Raw genomic sequence first — 9315 nt, 5'->3', positions numbered from 1 at the left:
TGACAACATTAAACTACAAAAAATAAGATGGAATTGACCGAAAATGAAGTACGTAACTTTAGCTATACATACAAACCTATAAATAGATTACCTTGTAACAATGTTGCACATGTATTTGTAAGCTTTCAATTTTTGTATCATTCGTTGCCTGTAAAACTGAGGAAAAATATCTCACAGTCATGTAAGTTGATTGCTTGACAAATTTATAAAATCTAAAATTAATTTATAAATTCACAAATATGAATATATGGAGCGTAGTAGTAAAGTTCATAAGACTTGATCTTTTACCACATATATGTCCATATTGTCTTTGCTGCATATACTTGCTCTATCAGATATGATAGGATTTCTATAAAAAGATTACAATAACTATTAGCAAATGCAACATATTGAAATTATTCATATAAAATACCACAAACACATTATCATATTGATGTTGTCGTTGCCTCAAAAGCTCTCGCACAATTAATTTTCCCAATTGTTTTTTATCAACTTTAATAGAGACCTTCCATCCAAAACTGTATATGGAGAACTGTTTGACCTACATTAATTTAAAAGGTATAGTCAAACTCAAAATATATGCGAATATTGTCAAATTAAATAGCAAAAATTTTACAAACATTATTTTTTGAACATAAGTGAAGCCAATACCTGATTTTTAACTTTCTTATCTGCAACCATATTTGCTTCCTCTTGGTAATTCTCCCAAAGCTGAAGTAGCTTTATTTTTTCAAGTATTCCTACAATCAATAATTATATGAAGATATATTATAAGTATATTAATTGTAGATTTTAAGAAATGACATAATATAAGCTGAATAAGAACATATTTAGTACATACCTCACGTATCAATAATTTGGTAACAAAACGTCTTTGTAGACTACATTACGGGTATACACTCCTTCTTCATTATTAACTGAACCCTTTTTAACCAAGACTTTCGTTGTTTGATCTGACACCTCTCGAGATAAAGCAACATATAATTGCCCACGACTAAATACATGATCCGGAAGGTAAATTCCCACATGTGGAATTGTTTGACCTTGTGATTTATTTATCGTCAAAGCAAAACTAAGGCGAACTGGAAATTGTGTGCGAGTCATTTCAAATGGAAGTTTTAAGTTTTCCGGATCCTTTAATGGAATGCGATGTAGGAAAACTCTCGTGCCTTTGAAATGTCTTGTCAAAATCTCTGAATCTATGAAATTATCGTTCAAAGCTCGACACAGTAGCCTTGTGCCATTGCACAAACCAGAAGAAGGGTCAAGATTCCTCAAAAGCATAATTGGGGCTCCAACTTTCAAATGCAATGCATGTGGGGGCATTCCTCCTGGTGAAATGGAATTTAAAAACTCTTGTTGATACAAATTTTGGATATCATTTTCAACTTTATCAAATGAGTGGCACACTCTTGATTCTCCTGGAAATCTCTGAATGATTTTCTCATTGAGCTTGTCGACATCTTCATTGCGAGGAGTTATTATGCCCTTACTAACCATATACTCGGCGTCAAAAGAATGGTTTATGATATCAGGATAAATTTCTTCTAATAGTTGAACTATTGATTCTTCGCCATTCCATGGTATTGCCATCGATGTTGGTACTTTGATCATTTCATCTATAATGGTAGGTTGTACACCATTTCCAACAGATAAAAGAAATTCACCAAACTGTTGGTCATTTATAGAGCGCATGTTTTGCTTTAAACGAAGTATTTGAATGTGACTCCAAAGAGGTGATTTGACTATCGATGCAGCAATAGTTTCAGCTTTTGTACCTTTAGGAACAACTGGAAGTACTTGTCGAAAATCACCACCAAACACCATAATTTTGCCACCAAATGGATAATCAACACCAGTGATGTCTATGAGTGTTCGATTCAAGGCTTCAAAAGCATAACGATTTGTCATTGTAGCTTCATCCCAAATGATGACTGTTGCACGTCTAATCAGTTCTGCCAAATCTGATTGTTTAGTAATGGAACACACGGACGAAGCCTCTGGATTTAAGGGGATCTTGAATCTTGAATGGGCTGTCCTTCCACCAGGTAAAAGTGTAGCTGCAATTCCAGAAGTTGCTGTTGCAATGGCAATTCTCCCTTGACTTCTCACTGACGCCAATAGTGCACGATATAAATATGTCTTTCCAGTTCCTCCTGGGCTATCCACAAAGAAGATTGCACCAGTATTGCATTCCACAGCCTCCATGATTGAATTAAATGCTAAGTGTTGATCACTATTTAATGTGGAAATAGAATTTAAGTCTTCTTGAGGAGTTACAATGGAAAACTCATCTTGTATGACCTTTGGAACTGTTGAATTATCATCCAAATTCATTGTCATCTCAGGCAAATCGTATTCTGATATGTTCTTATTATGCTGTAGTAGGAGATAGTTTATATCTTGCAGGGTTTTGTTAAGGATATACATATTATTCATACTGTTTGAAGATATGTAATCTTCAATCAAGTAAGGATAAATTTCATCCCACAAACTTCGCACCCCTGTTGGCACACAATAAACCAAAATTGTAACGAACAATCTCCTTAAAGTCGATGGCATGTGCATGGTTGCAGCTTCTAACAAACATTGTCGTATGCTATCATTATGCTCTAACAAACCATGATGTTCAGCTGCTTGTTTAAAAGTTGGGTACGCAATTCCATTAACCATTAACAAATGATCGAATGATTTTGGTCCTCGAATATGATTGAGTAAAATTCTCAAGTAAAATCTCTCCCCTTCTGATGGTGAAACTGTGTAAATTCTACCAATTACTCTTTGATGGTTCAATCTTAACTGCCAAATCTTTGCGCTATTGCACCATCTATAGTGTTGCGGTATCTCTCGATATAAGTATCGATTTGCAGTTTCATCATCAACATTTAATTGAAAGAATTGGGTAAGCATTGTTCTGGAATAATACTCATCGCCTAAAACATTTGTGATGTCTTGGAACGTATAAAACCTCACTTGCTGCTTATTTGGTAAGTGTATTTGGAGGCGTTCTACGCTAGGAGTCATTTTGGTAATTGAGAATTTGAATATTTTCCATAATGCTTCTGGAGCACAAACCCATCTTCCATCTATGAACTGTTGTACTTCGTCATAATTAGGACCTTGACGAACTTCTAGTGCAACACGGTCAGGCCCTTTATAAACATATTTGTATAAATACTTCACACTTGTAACACTACTGCAAATTTCAAGATTGATATGACAAACATATTTCAAGAGCAACCATGGGTTGTATGGAATGACCCAACTATTATCCACCAAGACGCTTGGATTACTCTCTACAGGAACTGACTCCCCTTCTCTTTTTCGATAAATAGGATATGAATCGTTTCCAAGTGTAGTAATTGAAGAAAATGGCTTTGGAAAACGTCTTTTGCACCGACCATTTGTCATACACGGGGACCGTTCATTGTACATTCCACATGGGCCATGTATCATGTGTTTCAGAACTGCACTGTATAATCTAGGCTCTAATCTCTTGTCTGGAGTTTCAGCTCTGACAATGTTATCATAATCATCAGGAGTGCGTAACTTATCATTTTCATCCAAAATAATGACCATGTGGGCATGTGGTAAGCCTCTTTTCTGGTACTCAATAACATATGCATATGCCAGAACCTTCCCGAGTACATGTTTTGTAAGAATGTCGGTCTTCATCTCATCAAATTTTGAATGAAATATTCTTGTTAGCAAATCAGGACGATCATGTGGTGACTGTCCAGGTAGCAACTCAGTTTTAATTTCAGGCCAATTTGGATTGCAGGTCATCATAAGGAAAAGATCAGGTTTTCCATACTTTTGGACCAGAGCCATTGCATCTTGATATCGCTGATACATGTCTCGTGGGCTACCAACAAATGACGATGGCAATATTGTTCTACGACCAACATTACCTAAACAAATATTTCACAAAAGGAAAAAAGAAATTGTATGTATGAATATAAACAAACATGCGTACATGTAATTATAATATCGTACGTGACAATTTGTACCTCCATAATTTTCACCAGCATGTATTGCATCTAGAAGACCTTGATAAAAATCTGCTCGAATGTGATTCTGATGAGTACATATCCATCTTAATTTGTTGGACTCAATCTTCACATAATAATCTACAGCATACTGCTGTAAGAGACGACCTTCTCGAAGAAAAAGAGATTGATCACCAGGGCGAATCTGAATTGATAGTATTTCAATACTTATAAATAATTAAAAGTAAAGATTTTATACGAAATAATTATAGATTGAATAACTTCGACGAAGTAATTTTTTAATATTATGTATACGTCGTTACCTGTAGCATATAAGAATAGAAATCACAACATGTTACTTTTCTGCCATCATTACTTCTGGTATTTACATCCCATCCATATGAACCGTAGGGTAACAACAGAGGATACTGTAATGGATCATAGTATCCGACAATATCAGAAATATTTAGGAGGTGACCACTGGTTGATTGGACAATGATATCTCTTGGTTTTAAATTTCCAGCTTCTTCGCCACCTACTAAAACTGTAGCAACTTCAGGAGCAGTAGGAAGGTTGTATTGGGGCCTATTACGTGGTTTCTCTTTGATTTGAAGTCTGCATTCATGTATGTCTGGACGCTGAGCCAATTGGCGGAACGTGTGTACAAATGGATTATGAGTATTTAAAATATTCTTTATCTTGTCAAGCAAATCCAAGTGCAATTCTTCATTTTCAGACATTCGATTCTCATTCTCGTGGTCAGTGTCATAAACATACAGTTGCAAATATCTCGGTCTGTCGCTAGAATTTGGTAAGAGACTCCCAATCTTATGATATATGGCTCCTTGTGCACGACACGTGTACACACCTCGAGTTCTTGTTGCTAAGTTTTCATCAACATGAACACCCATTGAAGTGAATGAGAAAACATGATTGTAGGCTCGAATATTTTGTCTGAAATGATGACCTTCCACTGTTTGGTCAGAGAAAATATCAATCATCTCATTTGGAGCTGTTACTGGTGGCAAAATAATTGTTCCATTATTACAACACATGGTAGATGTTTCACGGTGGAACAATCTTGTGTTGCAATGTCTACATGTAGTTGGAGCAGGGAACTGCATTCTTTGGAACCTTTCACTTTCATGAAAATTTCTTGCACAATTATGATAGCTCCTATGGATAAATGATCGATTATCTGGAATATCTTCATCACTGAAAGCATCCTGATTGTGGTCGACGTGAGGGATATTTCCTATAACAATACATGTATAATGTATGGGTTTATTATTAACACAGTAGTATTTATTTAAAAGTGTTTGAGTTTCATGTTGAATATTAAATGTAATTGTACTGCATATCATATTTGCATGATCATATTTTTTACATTTATTGTAAAGGTTGTTTATTTTGTAAAAGTACTTAAACTAAATAAATTATTTGTACCTTCAATCTGAACTTCACGAAGATCTTGTCTGTTGCCACTTGTGCTTCCATGCTCATACGTCGAATGAGTAGGTGCATATCGGGGTAAGTCGATACGTGCGAGTGCAGTCATTCTACTTTCCCGTCTAAAAACATTAGTTGCAACCAAATTGCCTTCTTCGTGAATGGTTGGCAAAACTGTTGCTCGCGGCCTACGCCATCCTGTTCTATTTCTTCTTGGGATTGCATCGAAAAAGTTTAACATGCATCCTAGCAGTTAAAATTATAAATAATAAATTAAATGAATATTAATGTCAAAAGTGTAAAAGCTTACAAAAAAAAATGTTTATAACATTTGAATACTTACTACTTGTTTGTGCATTCGTCATATTATGTACTTGATTTGGATGAGAAGTTTGTTCGATATTTTCAGATATTTGCCTTCTTTGTCGATAATTTGTTCGTCGCCTTGCAAGTTGTTGTTCGCGTTGTTCAATAGTCAAAGCAGCCCTCCTTTGTCTAGCATAATTACGCCAACTTTCCCTTTGAATTTCCCTTTGTTGCACATTAGAGGTCGCACTTTCCTCACGAATAAACAATCTTCGCCTGCTCTGAGCAAGACGACGTTGCTCCAATCTTGCTGAGCGTTGTTCAGTGCTTAAGTTTTGAAGGCGTAACTGTTCGAATTCTCTTTGTGGTTGTTCAGTTTGAGCATTTGGTTCCGAAGCTGAGCGTTGCCTCCTCTGTTGTAGGTATAAACGACGTCGTTCACGATTTTGTTGTTGTACATGTCTCAAATTTGATGTGTCAGGGTAATCGCGATTCATTTTTCCTAAGATTGTAAGCAAACTAACACTTACGTAGATGAAATCCGACTATCTTTAAAATGTGCCTACACTATATAAAATTATGTAAGAGGCAGTTATAGTATATTCACAATGCGACTCGTATACTCACAATATAATAAGCTTTATATTTTTATGTAAGTGTTTTCATATGTTTGTTTTTATATTTTTATAATGCATATTATTTTAAGTACTAATCTCATTTTGTGGAGAATTAAATAAAATTGCAAGTGAAAGAGATTACCTAGTAATGATGAGCCAAAGCGTGTGCAACTTGAGATATGATTTAAAAACAAACTGAATATAAATTTTTCAAACATTCAATTAAATATAAAAATAAATAAAAAATAGAATTAAAAATACTTACAGTCAAAAGAGAAGTAGAAGATAAGTATTAATAAAACACGACTGTAGAAGTTATTTGTTTTGACAATCACAAACTCATTACGTAATAAATATAAAAAAATCATATGAAATTTTGGGACCACTGAATTCTTTCTTATCAAAAAAATACACTTCAAAACAAACATATGAATAAACAAAGGGTTTTTTAGAAAAGTTACAATTAAAAAGATTAGACACCTACAACTTTCTTTGAATTTTGGCCACCCATGGTTTTTTCCAAATTTCATGAGATTTGGCCAAACTTTCATGAATTTTAACTAAAAAATTATACAACAAAAATTCATATAAATAAATATAAAAAAAATTACATATAAATAAAAATAAAAATAAAGATTGAATAAAAAAATTAGATATTTGATTTTTTCAAGCATAGAAAAAGAAGTTATATATTTGAAGCCATTAAAAATCGAAGCAATAGAACACGTACCATCAAAGCAATCAGGTGTCGATAGAGAATAATCCGAAAGTTTATTCTGAACAACACAAAGTTATAAAGCAACCTTCTGAATCAATAAACGAAGGAAAATAATAGTCAATTTTTCTCTCTAACAAATCGATTAACATACTTTTTTTCCTTTTACTTTTTAATGAAGAAAATAAAAAGTGTAAGTAATAATGGTACACACAAAATAACAAAACAGGAACCCATATTCTTGGAACACTTGCAGTAAAAAATAAATAATAAACCCAAAAAAAAAAAGACTTATTTGTTTTTAATTTTTTTGAAATAAAATATAATATTTACTAATCGTAACTAAAAAAAACCTTACAACAAAAATTCATATAAAATCTCAATTTGGTAAGATAAGACTGAAGATCTTACAAATCTTGCAAAAAATATATAAGATACTTGTAAAAATTAATTTACATACAATGTACATTGATTAAATTAGAATTTTATGTTGTTAAAATGAGCCACAATTGTACACATGTGTACTTTGACTAATAGAGTACAATAATAATTTTGGCTTTCTAATTGGCTTATTATATATAAAGGCACAAAATGTAAATATTATTAAGGTTTTTTATAAATGAAACTAAAAAATTTGAAAATTACATTTAGACATAGATTAACATAGTCCAAATCAAATGGAAAAAAATCCCAAACTTTTTAAGTCTAAGTCTAAACAATTACACACATTTTATGCTTCACAATTTTTTAAATATATATATAAAAAAATGAATACAAACTTACAATATAAGTTTTTTTTTTCTTTTTTCAGAAGGAACTTGATATAACATGATGGATCTTTTTATTTTCTATGAAAAGTATAATTAACAGTAATACACCAAAAAATACAAATTGAAGACTCAAAACACTTACAATTATGTAAAATTTAAGAATACTGAAGAACACTATATTTTTTAAACACACATTCTTTACACTACATTTTTTTTACACAACATTCTTTTAATACACCGACAATTACACATGCGTATTTTTTGGGATTGAGACAAAATAAAACACAAAAACAAAAGCATCAAGGTTTAAAAGAGAACATTGAACATCAAATTCTGAAGTGTCGATAAGCATTTTGCTTACCGTCAAGAATAATGAAAACATGATAGAACATACAAAGAAGAAATCAATTACCAACTTTTTTCCTTAATGAGAACAGTCATTTGAAACCTTGTTTAAGTAAGCAATTGGAGTACAAACAATATCAAAATAAAAAAAAATAAAAAAATTATTTCAAACATTAAGACCAATCCGAACATGAAAAAGGGATAATTAAAAGGCCTAAGTTGTTGTTGTTGTTGTTTTTTTTCTTCTTTTTTTTCTTTTTCTCTTAGTAAGCAGGGATCAATCAAAGTTGCTGGAAATAACTTACATAATTGGTGCGTATTTTTAGAAGTTTATTAGCTAAGTGTTGTTAGTTTGCAATGGTTCCAGCATTTCATCAAAAACCTGGTGGCCAAAAGCATAGATAGAGAGGTCCACATGCTTAAAGAAAAAGTTCCTTAAAAAGAATGACAGTAATGTTAAAAATGTTCTTCTAGTGAGTCTATGCAATAAAGGACTTCGTTTGATACAGTTAAAAAAAAAAAAAAAGAGACTTGCTTGCTCATGCAAAAACCCCCCATTTCAGTGTTTTTAATTCGTGAATCCAGGAAAATATGTCTGGAAAACTCTGTTTTTGATTTATGGGTTTGTCTATTTTTGCTTCTTTGATCTTTGTTAACCAATATATATATATATATATATATATGTATGTATGTATGTATATCAAAATTGATAATAAGAGGGAGATTTAAAAATGTATAGTTGATCTGGTTTAAGTTCTAGCTTGCTAAAATCTCTCTTTTTTCCTTCCCTATCACCTTTAATCATCTATACTATTATACACACACAATTCAGTCACTCAGGTTATCCAAATCATCCAAAAAAATCAATTCAATTTAAATTCAGAGTTATACCATCACGATAATCATCATCTATAGAGAAGCCATTTGCAGAATTTTTTTTTGCAAAATACAGTGCAGTTATTAAGAATATTTTAGTGAATTCAGAACAAAATGGAAAATGCAATGATGTAATTTATTACTCATGGTGTATTGCATTGTGGTAATATTGGCATTATCAACATTACCTAACATTTATAGATTGAAAATGGATTAAACTTTCATACAGGGGAAGAGAGCTACAACGA

General features: G+C 32.4%; 1 protein-coding gene across 1 annotated transcript; it reads right to left on the bottom strand.

Moving 5' to 3' along the window:
* Nucleotides 1–267: 267 nt before the first annotated feature.
* On the bottom strand, nucleotides 268–6241 carry LOC114263697 (uncharacterized). The gene is made up of 8 exons (XM_082881365.1): nucleotides 5782–6241; nucleotides 5436–5684; nucleotides 4313–5244; nucleotides 4011–4194; nucleotides 891–3911; nucleotides 652–740; nucleotides 447–541; nucleotides 268–349 (listed from the first exon to the last, which is right to left on the bottom strand). The coding sequence occupies exons 1-8, from the start codon at nucleotides 6239–6241 to the stop codon at nucleotides 268–270; spliced, it is 5112 nt and encodes a 1703-aa protein (XP_082737491.1).
* Nucleotides 6242–9315: the final 3074 nt, after the last annotated feature.

Source organism: Camellia sinensis, chromosome 7 (assembly GCF_055761805.1).
Source record: "Camellia sinensis isolate YWXY chromosome 7, ASM5576180v1, whole genome shotgun sequence".
Lineage (NCBI taxonomy): Eukaryota > Viridiplantae > Streptophyta > Magnoliopsida > Ericales > Theaceae > Camellia > Camellia sinensis.
This window is presented reverse-complemented; position numbering and strand designations above follow the sequence as displayed.